The sequence below is a fragment of the Mastigoproctus giganteus genome, chromosome 12 (genome assembly GCF_048544385.1).
Source record: "Mastigoproctus giganteus isolate SK-2022 chromosome 12, ASM4854438v1, whole genome shotgun sequence".
Taxonomy (NCBI): Eukaryota; Metazoa; Arthropoda; class Arachnida; order Uropygi; family Thelyphonidae; genus Mastigoproctus; species Mastigoproctus giganteus.
This window is the reverse complement of record NC_143586.1, coordinates 31,495,730-31,518,134: the sequence shown is the minus strand read 5'-3', so window position 1 is coordinate 31,518,134 and position 22,405 is coordinate 31,495,730. Positions and strand designations below refer to the sequence as shown.

The following is a 22,405-nucleotide window of genomic DNA, read 5'->3' as shown; positions in this document are numbered from 1 at the left end:
GGCAGTGATCAAGAGTGTAGTACAGTGGCATTTAGACATTTAGAAATCTGGAGGAAACAGAGTAGAGTTTTATAAAGGGAAAATCATGTTTAACGTAGTTATCTATTTGCATGTTTCAACAATCATTCACCGGAATGGTTGTTGAAGCATGCAGTGAAAAGGTTTTAACAATTGATAGGATATTTAAATGATATAAGCACCTCAAAGATGGGTTTAATACCATTCATGATTCAAGTGTGTGAGACTTTCATGTCAAGAAATGACAAACTAGCCTGTCATTCTAGAAACATTTGGGCCTATCATGAAATAAAAATTGAAAGCAACCTCTCGATTTGAAATATCATATGGTGTTGTCAAGCCATTGTATCTGATATTTAAAATGAAAATATGCATCTTCTCTGTTCCAAAGTTTTTTTTTTTTTTTTTAATTTTATTTTCATTATTAAAATATCATTAAGAACTTGAGAGATATGAGAAACCTGATCTATGTACAGTGAAAAATTGTAAGTTACTCCATGACAATGTGCCAGTTCATTATGCAACAATAATTGCTGACTACCTTTCCAAACACTCTGTCACTGCCTTACAATATCTGTATTCACCTTACCTTGCTCCATGTGATTTTTTTTTTTTCCCAAATTCATTGACATGTTAATTATGTCATGATGTAAATATGCATTGTGGGATTTTCAATCCACTTGGAGGGGAAACCACCTGACTTTAGAACAATTTTCTTCCAATTTGACAGTGGGAGAAACTATATTTTTGTCAAGCAACCTTCACCAGCAGCAGACTAATTCAACCATAGTGAGAAGAAAGCTGAAAAATGTCTCTGCCTGTCCCAATCCTGATTGACTCAGTCCTGTAGTTTTCGATCCCAGGTCAAAAAGGTCATTGGAAAAGCACACAGCAAAAGTGTTAAAGGGATAGCAGTTTTCCACTGAAGCAAAATTAGGGTGGCCACTACAAATGCAATCAAGATACTTTCATAAAAAGACTTTGCAATTACATATACTGATGGGGAGAAAAATGCGTGTGGATAGTCACAGTCACTATTTATTATTTTAAAAACTTTGATATAGGATTATCTGTAAATGTTATATTTGTTTAAGTAAAAATTTATTAATCCTGAAACTTTTTGGTCCTACTGTGTATATAGATTCCTTTAGCCATCCAGGGCATGTAGGGAATGTCACATTTTATATTCTCTTGCCATAAACTGATATTTATGTTTATTACATCACATTTTGTGTAAATGAGTTTACTGTCCTTCTGTTTATTAAAAATATTTTTGTAAACTTCTAATTTATTTACATATTTTTGCTAGGTAACAATTACATTACCAAAAGTAACTAGTTATGGCAGTGTGAACAAAGAGAGTGATGAAGAGGAGGAGGAAGAAGAAGAGGAGGAGGAGGAAGAAGAAAAAGAAGAGAAAAAGAAAGATAGTTATATTCAAAAGAGCATCTCTGATGAAACAGATACTAAAATTGCAGAAATTGAATATACTCAGAGTCCTATTAACCTGACTACTTGCAAGGCCACACACAGAGAAAAGCATCTCCCACCAAAACAGAAACCTATGAAAGGTATGTAGCATCACCTGTGATTTTATGTTAGTTCATTAGTGAAGGTGCAAACAGTGTAGGAGGAGTGGATGGTGTTGTTGCTCCCCCATTTTAAAAGTGGAAGTAGTTTTCAGAATTTTTTCCCCCATCTTGCTGGTCAGTGCAGCTCTAGCTCTATAACATTAAAATGTTTCATTTTCATATACACTGCCCTACTATTAATATCTGGACACCTGCATATCTACAAATAACATTTATTTATAGGAAAACTAATAATATATGCTGAAACCTTTAGGACAGCTTCTAACCTTGGAACACTCTCCACCAGTTTTTGTAAATGTCCTCCAATATTTTCTGCCATTTGGCCTTCAGAGTGGCAACCGGTTCGTCTCTCTTCACAAACACACACCCAGTGATTTAATTCATGCCTGAGGATCTGTATAGGATTGGGTCAGGACTCGGAGATGGCCCAGTCCATCACAGCATGAATAGTGTGACATGGAGCATTGTCCTACGAATACAGGTAGAGCATTATCCTACAAATACAGGTCTACAAATACAAAAGGCATTGCCTACAGATACGGCGCCTCCGTAGCCAGGTGGGAAGGAGCAGCACTGCATAGCACACGCTTCTTGATTAGACCGGGGTTCGAGCCCGTCACCACCAAATACGGAGGATGCAGAAAGGTCAAGGAATGACTACCGCATATCCCGGAGCAATATGGCCTTAGTTGCTAATGCTCCAAAAAACCAAACAACAACAAACAACAGCAGCCTACAGATACAGGCCTTCTGTTGGCACACTATGGCCACAGATGCTGATGCACCTAATAAATCCCCAAACAAACAAACAAACAAACAGGCCTTCTGTGACCTGCTGCCACAACATAGGTAATGTATTGTCCTACAAATACAGGTCTGCAAATACAAAAGGCATTGCCTACAGATACAGGCCTTCTGTTGGCACACTATGGCTGCTGATGCACCTAATAAATCCCCAAATAAACAAACAGGCCTTCTGTGACCTGCTGCCACAACATAGGTAATGTATTATTGTTCAGGACATTTAGAGAAACCTCAGCATTCATCATTTTAGCCAAAAAAATCAATGATCCCAGGTTAATCCATGAAAAACAGCCTGAAACCATCACTTTTCCTCTGCCAAACTTCATTATCAGAATGTTACAGCCCAGCAGGTTGCTTTTTTGGGCCTCTGCCACATCCAGTCACAACCATCAGACTGTTAGACCATGTACCATGGCTTGCTCCAAAGCATGGCTTTCCATTGGCTCTTACACAAAGCTAGATGAAATCTACCATTAATTTGGGTGATTATTGGCTTGTAGGCAATCATGCATGACCTATATCGTGCAACATCCTACGTGTTGTATAGGTGCTGATGTGTTACAATCATCTCACTGGTCTGTGTGCTGCAACAACATTGACCTGCATCCTGAGCAGACAATTCTTTGCCAAGCTCTCCTATCATGTTCTATCAGTTTTGGATGTTTATCTGAGTAGTTTCATTGAAAATTTCAGCCTCAGTCTGCTTCCATTTTCATATCACATCACCCATCATTGACCTATGGATCTTGAGTGCCACTGAAATGTTATTATGTACAGACTTTATGTGGCACCCTGTTATCATTCTGTGATGGAAGTCGGTTAACTCTGTTGAGTGCAGCATCTTGCATTCACAATCACACTACTGTCTACTCAAAGGCCCACATGAATATTTATAATTGTGTCTGACGTGCGGTGCTTGGGTAAGGCAATATATACCAACCTTTAGATGCTTATTATGCTTCTATACATGAATGTTTCTGAATGAAATATTCACACATGGTAGCATAATAAGCCCCTCCCAATCCTTTGAAACAACTGAGGTTTGTTTAAAATTGCATTCTGGAAAGGGAAAATATTTTAAGAAGATATAAAAATCTACTAACATGGTCTATGTGAAGAGAGACTTAGTACACTGGCTGTCCTCTCCATTTAGCTGTGAATTAGAAAGCAACCTAATTTTTTTGTACCAAAGATGATTACAAACTAAACTGTTTCTTCATAGAGATTTACACTTGGCACAATTTAGGGTAAAACAGGCTTGAAAGTGCTCAGAACTTTGGCTTTCTGTATAACATTTCACCATTACATCATATGGCTTCATCTGACCTAGCAGAAAAATGTGATGATCTTCAGCTGTCGTGACTGTGACACTCTAAGTATATTGATAGTGTTGAATTGTGTGAAGAGTTAAATTTTGTGTTGAGTTTTTCTGATGATGCTAATGCTACAACTGCCTTGTTCTACTTAGTTAAGAACAAACTGCATTGTGTTTCAGGCTTTAATTAATTTCACTAACCTAAACATCAAAAAATCTCACAAATGTTTGACTGTCATAAATTATGAAAATGTTAGGTATAATAATAGTTTTTTATTTATTTATTATTTATTTAATTAATTAATTTTTTTTTTTTGTAAAATAAACATTATCCTAATTATGTGTTTACATGCATGTTTAGTTCTTATAAGGGACCATGCAGTGGACCTTTGCTTAGGGCTTGAGACAGTCTAAGATTCCCATTAATATTATATCAGATGAATGTGGGGTCATTGCACTGGTTCATTTGCTATTCTGACAATTTGGAAATGTGTGAGTCAACAGAACACAATAAGCAGTGCACCATCCAACTGAAATAGAACATCTGGTTGAAGAACTTCAAGTTATGGCAAAATATAATACCTAAGGAGCTCCTTGTCAGCCATAACAGTTGTGTGCTTTTCCCAGTACAGCAGGCCCCCGTTATAACGCGGTTCGCTTTACGCTGATTTGCTATAACGCTGTTCTTATATTATAACCTGAATCTGACTATAACGCTGTCACAGATCACTATAACGCTCTTTTACAGATTACATTTTTGACATATTTAACGAAATCGTTTCATATGATGGAGTCGATAGCTTGAAAATTAATAGCAAAACAGCATTAAAACGTTTCCCACGCTCCGTGAAATTTTCTCGCACGCTAATTTAATTGCAGTACAGTGACTTGTTACGTAGTTCCGAGATCAACATTTTAAAAAATTATCAAGTATATTGCTTGTAATATTTGCGTTATATGCATTTATCCGAAGTCTAGTCGTCACTCAGTACAGTATTAGACATCATGCGTAACGGACAGTTTACTTGAACATTGTATCATAATTAATTCAACCAACGCAGTTACATTTTCGAAGAGTTAATTAATAATGGCCGATAAGAATGAAAAAGCAACGTCTGGGCGCAGTACGAAGACTATAAATGTAAGAAAAAGACTGAATTTGAAAATTAAATTAGACGTTTTGAAGCGAATTAAATTAGACGTTTTTTAGGACTCGCAAGTTTAACTGTAAGAACAATTATAAAAAAAAAATAAAGAATTAATTTTAGCAGAGGGAAAGATAGCTGTTCCACTGCAAGCAACTAGGACTAGGCCGGCTATTAGGATTGAAATGGAAACACTTTAATTTTATTGAAGATAATATTCCAATGCAGAATTCAGTTAAGTTAAATATTAAAAAAAAAAAAAAAAAGAGAGAGAGAGAGAGAGAAAGAGATAGCCAATATGATGATCTGAAGAAAACTCACCTAAAAAAAAAATATATGTGGAACCATTTAAAAATGGTAAGAGCTGGTAGAATAGATTTAAAATCCAGGGAGAAGCCGCTAGTGCAGATCAAGGAGCCGAAACTTTCAAAAAAGAACTTGTTAAAATTATTGAAGTGGGGTATTATGTGTTATACTTCTCAACAAGTTTTTAACATAGATGAAGCAGGACTTTTGTGGAAACGAATGCCTAAAAGAAGTTTCATATTGAAAGAAGAAAAAAAACATGCCAGGTTACAAAGCGGCGAAGGATCAGTTGACTTTATTGTTGGGTCGTAACGCTGCGGGGGATTTAAAATTAATATCCCTTTTAGTTTATTTGGAAGAGGGCCAAAGTTCAACTCAAAATCGACACATTTTTCATGATTAAATTCATCCATTAAATTAAATCAATTAAATTCATCCATTAAATTAAATCAATTAAATTCATTATTTTAATTGGAATTTTAAGTTTACTTTTGATACGCAAGTAGTTACCACATAATTATACGTATGTAATGCAGAATATTTTATATGTGCAAATATTTGAATATTAAATATTTTGACCGACATTTGTGCATCTTTTCATTACCGTTTATTATTGATTAGGAAATATCCTATGGCACCGACCGCAGCTCACAAATACATATGTTACCTTATGGGAAAGCGGCGCTCGCTTAGCGCGGATTCACTTAGCGCTCTGTTTTTCCGGAACGAATGATCAGCGTTAAGCGGGGGTCACCTGTAATGCATTTTTCCATGAAGGAAAATGGTGTGGTAATTTTGTTGCACATCAGACAGATCAAACTTTGATTTGGGGCTATAATGTTCAAATTCGTGTACTTGGCTGGATTTTTTTTGAACCTCAAACGTATATGTTGTTTCTGTTTACTTCTGCTAGTGTGCAGAACTTACCTCATTAGAGAAAGGCTCAACATTGTTAGTCTCCAAAAATCTATGCCATTTTTCCAGTTGTCTGACTACATTGCCTGGAGTTTGTATGTAAAGGTGTAAGTATTTATTAAGGACCAGATGATCATTTTTTGTTGGTGGAGATAGTGTGTAATCTCATCAAACAAAATTTTGTAAATTTTCTTTCTGTTGTTTTATCATTTTGTGTCATGGTTTGGCCCTGAGATATCGCTACTGTGTATTCTATCCCAGGATCATAAGTATTTTAGATTGAGTGGTATCTCAGAACATATGTTCCTGAGATACCACTACTGTGTATTCTATTCCAAAATGAAGTCAAAATAAAGTTTTGACTTTGACACCAAAAAAAATTTTAGCATTTTCTTGGATCATCGTGATAGTCCAAGAATAAACTCACAACAAGTAATGTGACCTGAATGGCATATGAACTTTATAAGTTGAATTTTGTGGCCAAAAGTCACATGTCTCTGTTTAATTTACCTTTGGAATTGCATATTTTTAAAAGTAACTAGATAACTTTTTGTCACCTTGTGTATTTACCACTGAAAATTTCGATAATTATGATTATATATCATCATTGACACAATTATTTTGTATTGTAATGAGTGGTATTTAGTTAGTTCCTTTAATGATATGTGAAATTTATTACTAGGTCCTGCGCAGCCTCCTCCATTTTATCCACATTCATTCAAGTCTGAAAGTTTAGAAAAACATCATTCTCAAAATGCAGAAGTACGAAAAGATGAGGTAATTTTACTTAATATAAACAATGGAAAACTAAGAGAAAAAAAGAAGAAACAAACACTTTGTTATAATATTTCATTGATAATACCATTAATAATCATTATTCATATTTTACTTATGTCTTATTTTTTTAGCAGTACTGATGGTTAATACATTGTTAGTGGAAAAATTTGTAAAATATTGATTTTAAAAACCTTGATGGCAAGGATAAAATGAGAACTACAAAGGAACAAATTTAGAGACTGTGTGTGTGTGTGTGTGTGTGTGTGTGTGTGTGTGTGTGTGTGTGTGTGTGTGTGTGTGTGTGTGTGTACAATATATTATATAAAAAAAAGGGGGGAGTTTTAATGGACAAGGCCACTGGACTGAACCCAATAACCATAAGGAATATTTCTTCACTCTATTACTTATATCTCACACACACACACAGTCTCTCTCTCCAGTCAAAACATTCACTTACCTAATAGTGGGTATGTCCTCCTCTTGCTGCCAATACCTCTGCCACATGATGAGGCATCAACTTTATGGGCCTCTGAACACTTCAGAAGGTATGTTGTATCACGTCACCAGGATTGCATCACAACACTTCATCTGTCAGTCCACATAATCCCAGAGATGTTATATGGGATTCATATCTGGTGAATTTGGCAACCAAAGTAGTACTCGGAAGTCACTTGTGTTCTGCGAACTACTCTCAAACAATATTAGCAACGTGGTAGGGTACACTATCCTGCTGGAATACATCTGTGCCATCTTGGAAGACAGTCACCATGAAGGATGTGTACCTGATCAACCACAAAGGATAGGTAGTTTCTAGCATTTAGTGTGGTCTAGGAGTATGAGGGCTCCAAGAGATTCCCAGGAAAACATTCCCTTATCAAAATATTGCTACTACCTGCCTGTTTCTGTTGGACCAGGACGTTGGAGCGATTCCTCTCTGCAGTTGTCACCATACCCTCCATCTGCTATCCACACAGCGTAGCAGGAAACATGATTCATTGGAAAAGGCAACTTTTTCTAGTCATTAGTGGTTCAGTGTCGTTCAGATGCAAACTTTAGATGTGGCGCCTCCGTGGGCAGGAGCAGCAGTGCATAGCACACGCTTCTTGATTAGACCGGGGTTCGAGCCCGTGACCACCAAATACGGAGGATGCAGAAAGGTCAGGGAATGACCACCGCATATCCCCGGAGCAATATGGCCTTAGTTGCTAATGCTCCTAAAAACCAAATAACAAACAAACAAGCAAACTTTAGATGTCGTTGGCAGTGGCTGGCCATAAGCATCGGTACCTTGACTGGGTGTCTACTCTGATGGCCCATACAGATGAGGGTTTGTTGGATTGGGGTCTTGGAAATGCCTCTGGCTGTCCCCTGATTAAAATTATGGTAAGCTGTTCCACCATTTTCTGTCTGTTGGCTTGCACAAGGTAGGGCAGCCTACATTTATTACAACCGTCAATGAGGCCCAGGCACCTGCCATTGGCCCAGTGACTGTTGCTGTTAAGGAGCACCTTAACTACTGCACTCTGTGAACAACACACAAGATTTGCAGTTTCCGTAATATTGCTGCCCTTCAGCCAGTACCCAACAGTCATCCTTTTTTTTTTTTTTTTTTTTTTTTTTTAAAAGTCCATCATATCACATCCCTTGCCCATATTAATAAAGTAATTCATGTGGACCAGCCACAAATCTGTAGTATTGTATTTATCAGTTTTCAACATGACATTGTGTCACCAGGCTGAGAGGAATGGCTGATTGCTAAAACACAGGGTTAGTTATAACATTTTGACTGGAACAGTGTATATAATTTCATTAATCACCATAATTAAAAGGAAATGTTCAAAGAATAAAAGTTATAATAGTTTATTACTCTATCATATTATTATTATTTTCATGCATTATGCAAATATTTTAATGGCATTGAATTAATCAACATTTTCCTGAATAAAAAAATAGATAATGGGGCTATTAATAATAATTTTCAGTAGTACTATTCTTACTGCACATAAATTACATATTTTATATTTCCTTTGATATGAAAGGTGGCTCATATATCAGTTTTCTAAGTAAATTGCTGAAAAGCTTGAACGATTCATTTAAATACCTTAAATAATATCATGTAAATGAAATAAATTAACTTGAAGAATCACATTGCACAAATTATTTCTCAGTATACTGACATTTGGCTCACCCTGTGTATTGCATTCTCAGTAATAGAGATTAGATTGCCATTAAATATATTTCTTAGAAATATTTTAGATGCTTTCAGTTTGGTGCATTACAACAGGAACTGAAGTTCCTTTGGTATTTTTTTTGCCTGTGAATTCTTATATTTTTTATAATATGATAAAGTATGTCCTCTGCATGCTTTATCATATTATTTTTATATTTTTTGTCCTCTGTGTGTTGTGTTTTTGGCCAGTGTTTCAGTTATATTAGATTTCCATTGATCATTAACTGCCCCATCATAAACTGAGTTTGTTTTCAAATTGGTTTTTATGGTGGGGAGAATTAATAATCACTTACAATTAAATAGGCCTCTTGCTCCAGGATCCATAGTATAGGAAGTATGAATATTGTTCTCCACTGGAGGAACGGAATAATAATGAAATTGCAGATACAAACAAGGTAGTAACCTCTACATGTACAAAAAATTAAGGTAAACTAAATTAATAAATTAAATTAAATAAAATAAAGCAAAATAGCTTTCAAGTCTGTGATACTTTTCATCAGCTTGAACATAAACGTTAGTATGAAACAAAGAATGCCTGGGTGTGGTTATGTAAGGCAAACAAAGGGTGACACGAGTGTGAGCAACAGTAAAGGCAGTCACTGGTTAGAACTAGATGCTTGTAGTTACGAATGCAGGGCATATGCCAACGTTTATCACATTGCAGGATAACTGCCTCCATGATTGGATGTATGCACATACCTTCTCTAACACCATCTCTGAAAACCAAGTCATGGCCTCCTTTGATGTTGTCTCTCTGAATGGCAGTGATGGTGGTTGATTTGTGATGTCTGCGTTCTAACGAGAAAAAATATTTGGTCGGGGCATCAGATAGATTTTGTGGGTGTATCTTGATCTGAGTAGGGTGCCTTTTGCAGAGCATTCTAAGTAGGTTTGTATGGCTTGTAGTGTTGACTGATGAGTCTGACTATCAGATGGGAGATTTTTCAGCCTTTGCTCAAGATGATAGAGGTTATTACGTTTTTGTTGACTTTTCTGATGGCTGTAGGTTTGCGAGAATGATTTCAGTTGACTTTTAAATCTAGGCCACCATGTGTTCATGGGCTCCAATCTGTCTTTGGATTGGGCACGATTGGATATCAGGTCTTGAAGCTTAGAGATGTATTCCTTGTATTGAAGAAGGCTATTGTTGAACATCCAATAAGCACCTCCACTTTTGTAGTGACTGGGTGAGAAGGAGAGCTGTAATTTGATAAAGGAGTGATCTGAGATGGCAAATGTGTGATGCTTCTGACCAGGGGGATGGTGTGTTTTGGGATGTTGTATCTGTCCAGTCGGGCTTGGTAAGGTAATCTTTCAGATGCTGTATTTGCTGATCTCCAGTTGTAGGACTTTTCTTCTGGGTACTGGTGTCTAAATACGTCGACCAGTTCATTGTTGTTTATCAAGGCCTGCAGGTTGTTGATTAATGTTGTGCGGTGCTCAGTGCATCGTGCTCTGTCCATTTCTGGGTCAAGAGTGCAGTTGAAGTCGCCAGTAAGAATGATGTGTTCTTGATCTATAGTAGAGCGTGGCTTTGTATGAAGTTGGTTATTGAAATAGCAAGTCTGTCCTGCTGTGGCATGTAGATGTTAAAAAGGTGCAGGGTTTCCTTCTGGGGTGTATCCAGGTGGGCGTAAATTGCGTAGCCAGCGATCTCTGCTATCACATTGAGCTTACAGGCAGACTTATGATGAAGGCCACACTCACTCCTGCTCCATGATGTTGTTGTGTTGGAGAATGATGGAATACATATGGCCAATCTGTCCATTTCAAGGATGGCCTTGTGTCTCTTTTTATATTTGTTTCTTGTAGGAAGAGTAGGTCGGCATGATGTCGTTGGACCTGGTGAAGGGTCAGCTTATTGCGCAATGCAGGACCTTGAGGTATTCACCTGTTGTCACAGGGTGTGGCTTCCGGTGTCTTGGTCACTGTTGGCAGTAGCTACAGGTTCCGTTGCTGTGGTTGTTTGACCTTCGCTGGCCATAGCTGGAGGCAATAGATGGGATGGGTGGGGGATGGAATAAGCCGTTACTGGAATGTCCAGCTTTCCATGGCTAAAGTTAAAAAATGAAATTGTAATCTAACTCAAACTCCGCTAAATCTACACACACAAAATTATTATTACTCGAAAGCTCTTCCGAAGAGGAATCGAACAATATAAGTCTTGACTAAGGGTTCTCGCAGACAAACGTCGAAAAGGGGCAAAAGGGCGGGAGCTCAAAAGCACGTGTCCAATCCGCGTGGAGTACAGGGGATGGATTTGATAGATATTAATTAATTAATTAATTAATTAATTACAGGGGAAGTACATATAGTATACTTTATTATTATTATTTAATATTTACAACATTGTATATGTTACAAACTAATCTGTATATATATATATATATATATAATTATGCATATTTATGAATGTTATAATAAGAGAATATGAGAAAACAAAAGGGAATATTTATTATTTAACATCTAAATACTAATAATCAGTTCACAAAAACCACATTACTGACAATAATCACAGTTTAATAATATGAAAATCAGTTATTACACTTTACAAAAAAAAAAAAAATTATACAAATTATAATCAATCATGCAAGTACTGTATTGTAAAAATATTATTCTTCTTTGCTTTTTCTTTTGCATGTGTATCAATCACTTCATTTATTAATTTTTCCAATAACTCATTTGGGCCCTCTAAGCTTGTATTCATGCAATCTTGCAATACAGATGCATATATAATAAAAAGATTATAACATCAGTGCTTTTTTTGGGATGGTACGCAATGGTACGGCGTACCGGCACCTTTATTAACAGTGACGTGTGACATTTGGATGCAGTGCACTTCGAAATTTGTAATATTCCGTAAATTTTTTTCACGTTTACCTACTATTCAAATAAGCTTAAAATTATTTAACTAAATTTGCATTTTTTACTGTTTGTTGTTAAGATATTTTCTATATAAAACTGTATAATCATTTTTATAATACTAAATTACTCAGCCGGACCTCTGTTTAACAAAGTCCTTTTATAGCGAATTACTTTGAATTCCCCTTGGAAGTTACATTTAAAATAGTTTCTGTTGAGCGAAGAAAAGGTTCATATAGCGAACGGATTAGGAGAGAATTAACTGGGTACGCACTGTTCGCATTTCTGGCCTTCGGGCAATTAGTGCTGCTGCGCGAATTAAGAGGGCTAAAGGGATTACCATTCTACAACTTAGTGGTACCTGGTAAAACCTATCTGACCACCTGTCTCCCACATACGGAGGAGTCGTGCTAGTCAAGAGTGAGCAGATCCAGGTGTATTCCCAATGGGCTTTGGTCCACCTTCTACTGCAGTGGTGTCCAACCTTTTTCCTTACAGGGGCCATATTCAGATAAAATTCAAAGTTCTTTAGTGTGTTACATTTTCCATATCTTGTTGCTTGGAAAAGTACAATTTAAAATATTCGAAAATTTTAAGTACAATACACAATTACATTTACTGAACAGAACATTTAATGAAAAAATATTTTTGATAATTAACAAATTTAAAATGCTATTTTAGTTCACTTTCCTCGTGGTTGGACACCACTGTGAATCAACTGTAATCGCCCTGTTCGAGAATTAGAAAAGTGATTTTCTTTTACCCCGACAAATAATCATCCGTTGTTTTGCGGAAGTGCGTTATCCACATTTTTCCGTAAATTTTCCCTGTCTCTGTTTACATACATGGTCACAGTACCTGAATATCCGAATGACATTGACATTTTGGATAGTTTCAAAAAAAAAAAAAGAAAGAAAAGAAAAGGGAAAAAAATTCAAATTTAAGAACTAGTGACAATACCGATAATGAGAGAAGGAAAACGAGGACAGTGAAGGCATTAATCCTTCTAAGCATGAATTGTTGGCATTTGGTGAAAATGAAGTTAGAAAATTGTGAATTAGGTTACAGTTAAATGCAATTTGGGGATTTCGAGGATACCTAATTGATAAGAAGGTTTCAGAAGAATTGAAGTATTTGATGAACACTCTGAGTATGATACCAATTTCATCGAGTGAATGTGAACAAGAATTTTCACAAATGAATCTGATTGCCAGCCCAACCAGCACTTCGTTGATGACAAAAACGGCTTCTTCACGACTGTTTCTTAAAATTGTAGGCCCACCGCTGACTCGCTTCGATCCAGCAAAATATGTCAGTTCTTGGCTGCTTCCGAAACGTCATTCAGCAACCGACACACAACGAGGAAGAAAAGAAGTTGGCACAGGGTGTCTGTCGGACGAGAACTTAGTAAAAATTTGGAATATTCTACAAAAACTTTATTGTGAAATTATTTTTACTTATTTTACTTATTTTTTTATATACTTGAATAACAAAGTTATGCTTAATAAACTGTGTTAATATACTAAATTTGTTGTTCATATTTTAAAAACATTACCACTAAAGTAACAATATCAGGAAAAAAAATTTTTAGAGTACTTTTCATGTCCTTTTAATTTTCAATTTTTCTTGATAGCAAAGAATGAGTACTGGCACCTAATTTTTTACAAAAAAAGCACTGATAAAATGTATTGCTTATAGGCTGTGACCAAACCTCTTGTTGTCTTGTTTGTGGTATACAAAGGAAGAAGTAGACTCTTGCTGTGAAAAAAACAATGAAAACCATAAAGCGATGCCGACAATTGAACTAATGGCTGAAGTAGACTCTCCTGAATAGCCGTGGGACACTGTAATTACAATAGCATCTTCCAGGAACCAATTCAGGCGAACGTATTTGTGGCCTGCGATCTTGTTTGTGATATATAAACAAAGAATTAGTCGCAAGTAGACTGTTTGTGTGAAACACTATCAAGAAATGGTTTGTGTGAAAATAAAGGGAACCTGAAAACCATAAAACGAAAATGCGGACACTTGAAATAGCAGCTTTTAGTTACAGTTTGTGCAGCCAGAAATATTGTTCAGTTAATTATTTTGAATTTTAGTGATTTTTTTTCTCCATGTACCACCTAACAAGTATCACACTTAGTTGATGTGATTTTTCATGTTGTGTTTATTTGACATAAATTTATTCAATTTTTTTTTTTTATAAAATAAAAATTACTATTTTTCACCGGGGGTGGGAATTTATTCCACTGGGGTGAAATTCACCCCCAGTCACCTCCCTGGATTCAACCCTGGTGAGGAGGATAATTTGTATCTTCTTATCTATTTTTTTTTTTTTTTTTTTTTGCCAGTTCAGCAAAAGCCTTTGGCTTCCTTGCACTATTTGGCTAATGCTGATATGTCAATCAACATGTGCATGTAATTAGGTTTAACTTAATCATGAATTTTTTTCCTGATTGTGCAATAATTAATAGACATTTCTGGCATTTTCTGCAGAGAATTCAAAGAAAACATTTTAAAAAACAGTTTCAGCTGTTTGGATGGAGTAAATGAAACACAAACTGCTGCAATATTGTCATTGTTGAATCAACTCTGCATAACTGATTCTGGGTTAAAAGTGAAATCCCTGCCAGACCACCCATGTTGGGGAAAATCTTTATAACACTAACCAAACTACCAACCATCCATTTGATATTCATATCCAAGATCTACTCAAATATTTAGATATTACAGTAAACAGGGTTTGCCACATTACCAAAGCAACTCCCTCCACCTTGGCATGCTTATACTTATATTGCATCCTGACTTCCCCCTTAAAAACCGAGAGAAGGTCAGCACTCCATCTTCTATTTACATGCAATTATACTCAGTACACTGAGTTGAATACCCTTACCAGTCTACACAGAAGGTTTGAAGTCAAAAGTATCTGTAGGATATCTGCCACTGTCTTCCCAGACATTATGATATCCTCTTTTATTCAGCATATTCACTACTGAAGATGCATTATGTGAATTTACTATTCACTTTTGCTAAATTTCAAGTATATTGGGATTGGGGGAAATGATTTGGCTGATACTGCAGCCAAATCAGCATAATAACACCTGCTAGTTCCCTACACAGACAAGTAATATGAAAGAAACTGACTTCCCAATGGCAATATTCATCTTATGGGCAGAGCAGTCTAGTCAGCACAGCTGTCATAAAGAGAAAGTTCTAGCTCAGCTGTGCCGAGGGCTTGTGACCCTCCTGTATGTGAGCAGTGTGACATCATTTTAACCATAAAACATGTTTTTATTGAATGTCCTAATTTTTTATCAGTGCATATTCTTTGTTTTAGTAGTTTTAGTCAAAACTCCTAAAACTCAATCAGATTTTATATGACAATGTGTCTGAAAATTTTCAATTTTTACAAGCTATAAACCTTTAACAGTATATGCATATGAATGCATTTTAATACTTACAATATACTTTTATTCTTGTTTTTTTTATATTTGTTATATGTTGACATGGTAAGCTCTTTGTAGTTTACTTTGTAGTTTTAATATTGATTTTTGACTTGGCACATTATGGCCTAAATTTCCAATGCACCATAAAATATCAAATGAAATCAAAGGCTACTTTAACAGTCAGTGATATATTATATATATGAATACATATTGATTTTAGAATATAACCACCTCGTATGTCAACTTGATGATAAATTAATAGCAGGTAGGGTAAGAGGACTTAAAATGTATATGAACAATGAGCAGTCAGTCAGCACATGAGAATACTGAATTATACAACTTTACAATTTAAGTGATAAATCCTAAATGTCTGCTGTGTGTGCATGTAAACACTAAACTTTTTTTCAAATCTTATATAAGATTGCTAATTTTTCAGGTTGACAAGTATGATGAAAGCAATCCAGACTATGCAATGTGGCTTCCACCTGAAAGTATGTGTAATATAGCTTATATTTTCATTTACATTAAATTAGAATAGGTCTGTTAAATTTTATTGCAAAAAAAGTGCTGTTTCATTGGACATAGAAACTACCCAAGCATCTTCTGCTTGAAATATTCTCTTCAGCCTCCTTGTGTATCTTTTTGGTATACCTGCAATATCTTGTAATGGTCTTCATCTTGGTCCACCCTGTCTCCCTCCTACCCTTGCATAGATTTGTGGAGCCTGTTAATGGTATGTTCTCATATCAGCCAACTCTCCCAGTTTATTTGGAATATTTCTGATAACTAAGCCTGTCTTTTGGTTTTAGTTGCACTTGTGTTATTTTTGAAATATATACAGTTTTTTTTTTTTTTTTTTTTCAGTTATAGCCCTACTAAGTTTAATGATATGTGTTTAAAAGCTGATGTCAGGCAGCTCTGTTCATGTTTAGCCTAAGTATAATGACTACATGCCAGTATATGTAACTGTTTACTTTTGTTTACGGACAGCAGCAATACATGAAGTTCTACATGACTATTCATTCACTTACCCATCAATAAAAAATTCTTAATTTATTTTTCATTCAAAGGGTTCTCTACCATGTAACGCCTTGCCATATGTTCATTGTTTTTAGTATCATTATCAATACTTTGTTTGGGCACCTCCATAGCCAGGTGGGCAGGAGCAGCAGTGCGTAGCACATGCTTCTTGATTAGACTGGGGTTCGAGCCCGTGACCACCAAATACGGAGGATGCGGAAAGGTCAGGGAATGACCACCGCATATCCCTGGAGCAATATGGCCTTAGTTGCTAATGCTCCTAAAAACCAACTCACAAACAAACAAACAAACAATACTTTGTTTGGTTGTAAAAGAAGTGTAGGTCTGTCTTTGGAAATTCTCTTAACAGCATCATTTTTATAAAAAAAACTTTGACTAAATGTTTTTGAAGAGGGCAGAATCAGCAACAGTACCTTTCTTGAAGCAATCATAATCAGTCAGTCTGAACAATCTAAATGTAAATCCAAATAGAAAAATCCTAGGTATTATAATGTTTGAAAGCATACTGTACTGGTAAACAATCCTGTGGCTGTATTTTAATATAAAATTTATTCATTTCTAGTTTAGTGTGGACTTTAAAAAATTTTTTTTTTTTTTTTTTTTTTTTTTTTTTACAAAGAACTGCATTTTTGTAAAAAAGCTCCTGTTTTGGTAAAAAAAAATCTATTTTCCTCCAGATTACAGTTACTTAATGTTCAGGTTTTTGAAAGTCAAAAGCTGGCAGCTGCCTCATCTTCAACAGTATACAGGTTTCTAGACATCACTTATCTTTATCAGGGACAACCATGACTTATAACCTTTCTTAGCATAAGCATAATATAATTAGAGAGTCAGAGCATATCAACACATGGTCAATATTTGATTGATATTCTCTGACTCTGTAACATAAATCTATCCTGTCGTGGAATATTGTATATCTGAAGCAAGTCCCCCAAAAACTTCTAAAACTTTTTGATGATTCTTTACACACTCACTCTGGTTCCTATCATACAGATGTTCAATTTCTGCTGCATATCTGTTTTACAAATATTCCCATTTTTTTCTGAATTAGCACCTTTTAAATCAGTACAAACACATTTAAACTAGCCACTGACTGTTCAGGATCAAACTAACTTTTTCTCTTCCTCATTTAAGACTACTTTTGTTCTTTGGAACAACTTTCTTTCGTATGTATTTTCTGATGATTATACACAAATTTTATAAAAAACTATAGAAATTGAAGTTCACTTGTCAACAAGAACTTTCTGTCTTTTCAGTCTTCATTCTAAGTATTTTACACATTACACTCAATTTTCAAGAAATGTATGTTGGGTATATGGTGGAGACTGCATGAATATTCAGATCCAGGGTATTGAAGAACACATTTATTGTAAGGTAAATAACACTTTGTCCACCTATAAAATGGAAGGATTTTGCTTTTTGATACATTTGGAGGAAATAACTCATTGAACAGAAATTATTCCTTGGCAAGCTGCACATTTTCAAATATATAGAATTAACTTTTTACAAGTTTTACGAATGAACAAATTATATGAAAACTTAACAGATGTCATTGATGTTCTCTGCTGTAAAAATGAGCAGAGCCAGAGTTTCCTTATCACTGCTTTCAAGTTCTCTTTAATAATAGCCGACCGGGCTAGCCGAGTGGGTAAAGTACCTGCCCGGCAACCCAAAGGTCGCGGGTTCGATTCCCGCCTCGGGCTTGGATCAAAGTACTGCAAAAACCTTGGGAGGTGCAATATGGCCACAGAAGCCGATGCGCCAACAACTACCAAATCAAAAAAACAAAAAAAATCTTCAATAATACAAAAAAAAAAAAAAATTTTTTTAAAATTAAATATATATATAATTGAGTAAGTAAGTAATTAAAGTTGTAAAGATAAGAGAAGTAAGTAAAAAGTAAGAAAGAAAAGAGAAAAACGGGGGGGGGGGGGATAATACATATATAAAGAAATAAGTCAATATTACATTACACAAAACATATACGGTATAGTTTAGGGTTACATAAATAGTTTTAACTAATGTACCAGTTAGTGCATTTGCATCATTTCTGTACATAGCCAACTGCATAAGTAGTTATAAATTGGCATCATGGCATCATTAAGTATATCTCTTATTGTGAATACCTTCACAATGAGTTGCCATGATATTGCACTACCTCAAATAAGTAATGCTTCACCATAGGAGAAGACTATTGTTACTTATTCTCAGCAGATACCATCACCCATATGGCACCGTTTCGGAAGAGCCAGTAAGCTCCAAAACAGTGCCGTATAGTTGATGGTATCCACTGAGAATAAGCAACAACGTTTCGGAGGAACCAATAATTATATATATATTGCCACGGCATGTACTTTATGTTAGAAACAGAGGACACTATATTGTTGTCTTGTTGGGTAAATATGGTGGTTGACACTTGAAAATGACACCAGAATCGTGCAATATATGATAATATAATTATTAGCATTAGTAGAGGCATATGATGCAAGAAAGCAAGCTTATGCAGTATCAGCCAAAAAAAACTGCTCCCATTTCACCTCTTCATTTCAAATACCTGTCCAGCTCAGCCTTAAATTTATTTAGGCTATCAACTTCCACAACAAAGCAAAGGATGGAAGTCTGTTCTACCAACCAACTACCCACCCGCTGGCTAAAGGCAAACTTCCGCACATCTTTCCTACATCTGTCTTTCCTCAATTTGGATTTATGCCCTCTCAGCTGATTATTCTGAGCAAGAGGAAGAATCCCATCAGCATTGAGCATGCTCAAACCATTCAAGGCTCTATGCACTTCAATCAGATCAATTCGCAGGTGCCTAGTCTCCAGACACTGTAATTTGCAAAACTTAAGCCTTTCTTCATAATAGCAACCCTTTGTTCCCTTCTCTAATCTTGTTGCCTCCTGTTGTCATTCCAACAGCTCTACATCCTTCTTAAAATGAGGCCTCCATACCTGTATACAGTACTCAAGGTGTGGCCTGACCATTGCCTTATACAAGGGAATAATCACCTCCTTATCCCTGCTAGAAAAATTCCTGTTTATCATTGACAAGACACTATGAGCTACTCTTGCAGACTGTCTGCACAGCTCACTTCATGTCTGCCTGCACAATTACCCCCAGGTCCTTTTTGTTCTCTACCACTGTCAGTGTAGTACCACAGAGTTGATACGTCACGCCGGGCTTACTGCTTCCCGTATGTAGTACTTTACATTTGTCAATGTTAAACTTCATTTGCCCATTTGCTCAACTTCATTTGCCCATTTGCTCAACTTTTCTAGATCCTGTTGCAGCAGCAGCATACTGTCATTAGTGTCCTTAACAACCCTGCCAACTTTCATATCGTCTGCAAACTTGGACATTAAGCTTGATATACCATCATCAATATCATTTATAAATACAGAAAACAGCAATGGACCCAACACTGAACCCTGAAGGACTCCACTAATAACATTAGTCCACAATGAGCAGTGTCCATTGATTACCACTCTCTGTCTTCTCCCACTCAACCATCCCTTTATCCATAGCAGCAATTTGCATCTAATGCCACACTGCTCCAATTTGTTCAGCAGTATATATATTTTTGTAATATAATATTGACTTATTTCCTCATACAGTGGATTCTGGTTATTTGGGCCACTGGTTAATTGGGGCAGCTGTTTATTTGGGACAAATCTTAAAGAACAGAATCGAATCAAGGGTTTCCCCCACTTAATTGGGACAGGAGACCGCAGCACTCGAGATTACCCTGTGACTGTCTATGACCATACCACGTGACCCCTTCGGATATCTGGAGGTCACAACCATAAAACAATAAAAACAATTAGCAGTTTTCGGTTTATTGGGCTTTTCTGTTAGTGGAAACTGTTATAAACGATCTTATTGAATTTGCTATAGTACCGACAGCTGGAATTCTGTATGTTTTTACATTATTATGGTGAAATGTGTTTCCCCTTTCATGAAACCTTCAGTCATATGAAAAACATAAATAATTTTTTAGAACCTTCTCTTCATTCCTATTTTTTAAGCTTTGCAACGTTATTCCATTCTCACTTGCGTGTATTGTGTTAGTTGCAATTTGTACAGGCCGTGTTCTTTGTTATTGATTGCTTATCTTTTTTGCTGTTTTAAAATTTTAACCCCTCTCCCAATTGTTAGTGAACAGAAATATCAACTAGTTAGTATGTACATATATTGATTAAGCTACGCATGTAAGCATAAATTTATTTTTATTTTGCTAACCTGTGGAAAATATTCTTCCGATTTTTACGTATCATTTAATTTTTTAATTGGTAAGGTAATAAAGTGTAAATTTGTGCTTAATATATCTTTACTTTTATAGCCTGTGGATAATATTCCTCCTGTTTTCACTTATTAGAATCGCTGTTTAATAGAATTAAAATTCAATTCACAAACATGATCACGGTGATCAGCGCTTACTACATATTGTATAGTGAACGTTACTTTACTATGGTCAGTCCATCGTAACGTGATTTAATTATACATAGAATCAAATGTAAAGAGGGGGTCCACTGTATTTTTAACTATTTTTTTTTTTTTTTTAATGAAAACCCCAAACATGAAAGGTATCAAAACCTATAGTACTTAGTACCGTGCATGGGTTGAAGGAGAAGTATGGGGGGAGGGGGATGCCGGAAACTTTGCTCTAGAGACTAAACATGGGTTTCACCACTTTAAGCCTCCAATAAGCAAAGTGGTGGTATTTCACCGGTTGATGAAAGTCATCTACCACCTGCATTTTTTACATGAAACTTTGCATAATTGGGGTAGCTGCTTAATCAGGCCAAAATGCACTAGTCCCGATGTGTCCCAAATAACCAGAATCGACTGTATATGTATAATTATTTTTTAATCTTCTTTCCTCTTTTCTTTCTTCTTTCTCACTTTTTACTTCTCTTATCTCTACAACCCTTATTTACTTACTTATTATACTACTATGGTTGTTAGGTCTGTTCTGGTTATCAGTTGCTTTTGTCCATAACTAATTCCTTTTTCATACTCTTTTTTTTTTTTTTTTTTTTTTTCCTACTATTCATTTTTACTGTATATGTGTGTTTGTGTGTATTTGTAGAGGAAAGTTGAAACCTGAATTCCAGAAGAAAAGTAAACTTTTCAGAAAACTAAAAAAGACACATAAGTACAGGCAATCATATGGCAATCTGAAAATTGCCATATGATTGCCGGTACTTATGTGTCTATCATATGGCAATTTGAAATTGTATCATATGGCAATCTGAAAATTTTGTTACTCATGTGAAGATGGCTGTAACAGTCAGTGTGTGTGTATAGGGCTTTTGAAGGAAGTCATAATTCAGTAAATTACACTACATCCATAGTTTGTAGCACCCACCCCAATTTTAGTACATATTGATAGAATTAAAACCCATATTTCTTGCAAACACATTATTTATATCTATCCAAAGCTTTATTTGATGACTCTTTTCTTACTGAAGCATGATTAAAGATAATTAACCTGTAGTGTCTTCAAATAATGTACGCAGTGTGACAAAGTTATGGAATAGTTTAAATGAATTGTGTATTGATGTACTTCAGTAGTTGTTTTAAAAACTTAATGTATTAAGTGGCATTGAAAAATAAATTTATATTTTATTTTTCAGATCAAAGTGGTGATGGCCGTACTCATCTGAATGCCAAATTTGGGTATTGAATTCAAGTGTACATAATTGAGACAAAATGATTTTAATAAAATTTGCTGTTGTACAGGGAAAGAAAAAAAATTGTTAAGTGAACTCATCCTAGTACATAAGCTGTCCAAATGACTTTCTTTAAATTTTGTAATATTTTATGGTATTGTTTTTTAATATCTATGTGTGTCGACAATGTTCAATAGCCAAAATTTTTCTAATTTTGGTCATTACACATTGTCAACACATACACACTAAAGCATCATTCATTTTGAAAATTAAATTCATTT

General features: G+C 35.5%; 1 protein-coding gene across 1 annotated transcript in view; it reads left to right on the top strand.

Annotated features, from left to right (window-relative positions):
- Positions 1–22,196, top strand: part of LOC150076853 (kanadaptin) — a 94,654-nt gene extending 72,458 nt beyond the window's left edge. Inside the window, exons 11-14 of the mRNA XM_090386787.1 lie at positions 1,328–1,589; positions 6,778–6,872; positions 15,847–15,901; positions 22,089–22,196. Of these exons, the coding sequence (XP_090242913.1) occupies positions 1,328–1,589; positions 6,778–6,872; positions 15,847–15,901; positions 22,089–22,138 (462 nt within the window). The 3' untranslated portion in view covers positions 22,139–22,196. The remainder of the gene's footprint in view (positions 1–1,327; positions 1,590–6,777; positions 6,873–15,846; positions 15,902–22,088) is intronic.
- Positions 22,197–22,405: the final 209 nt, after the last annotated feature.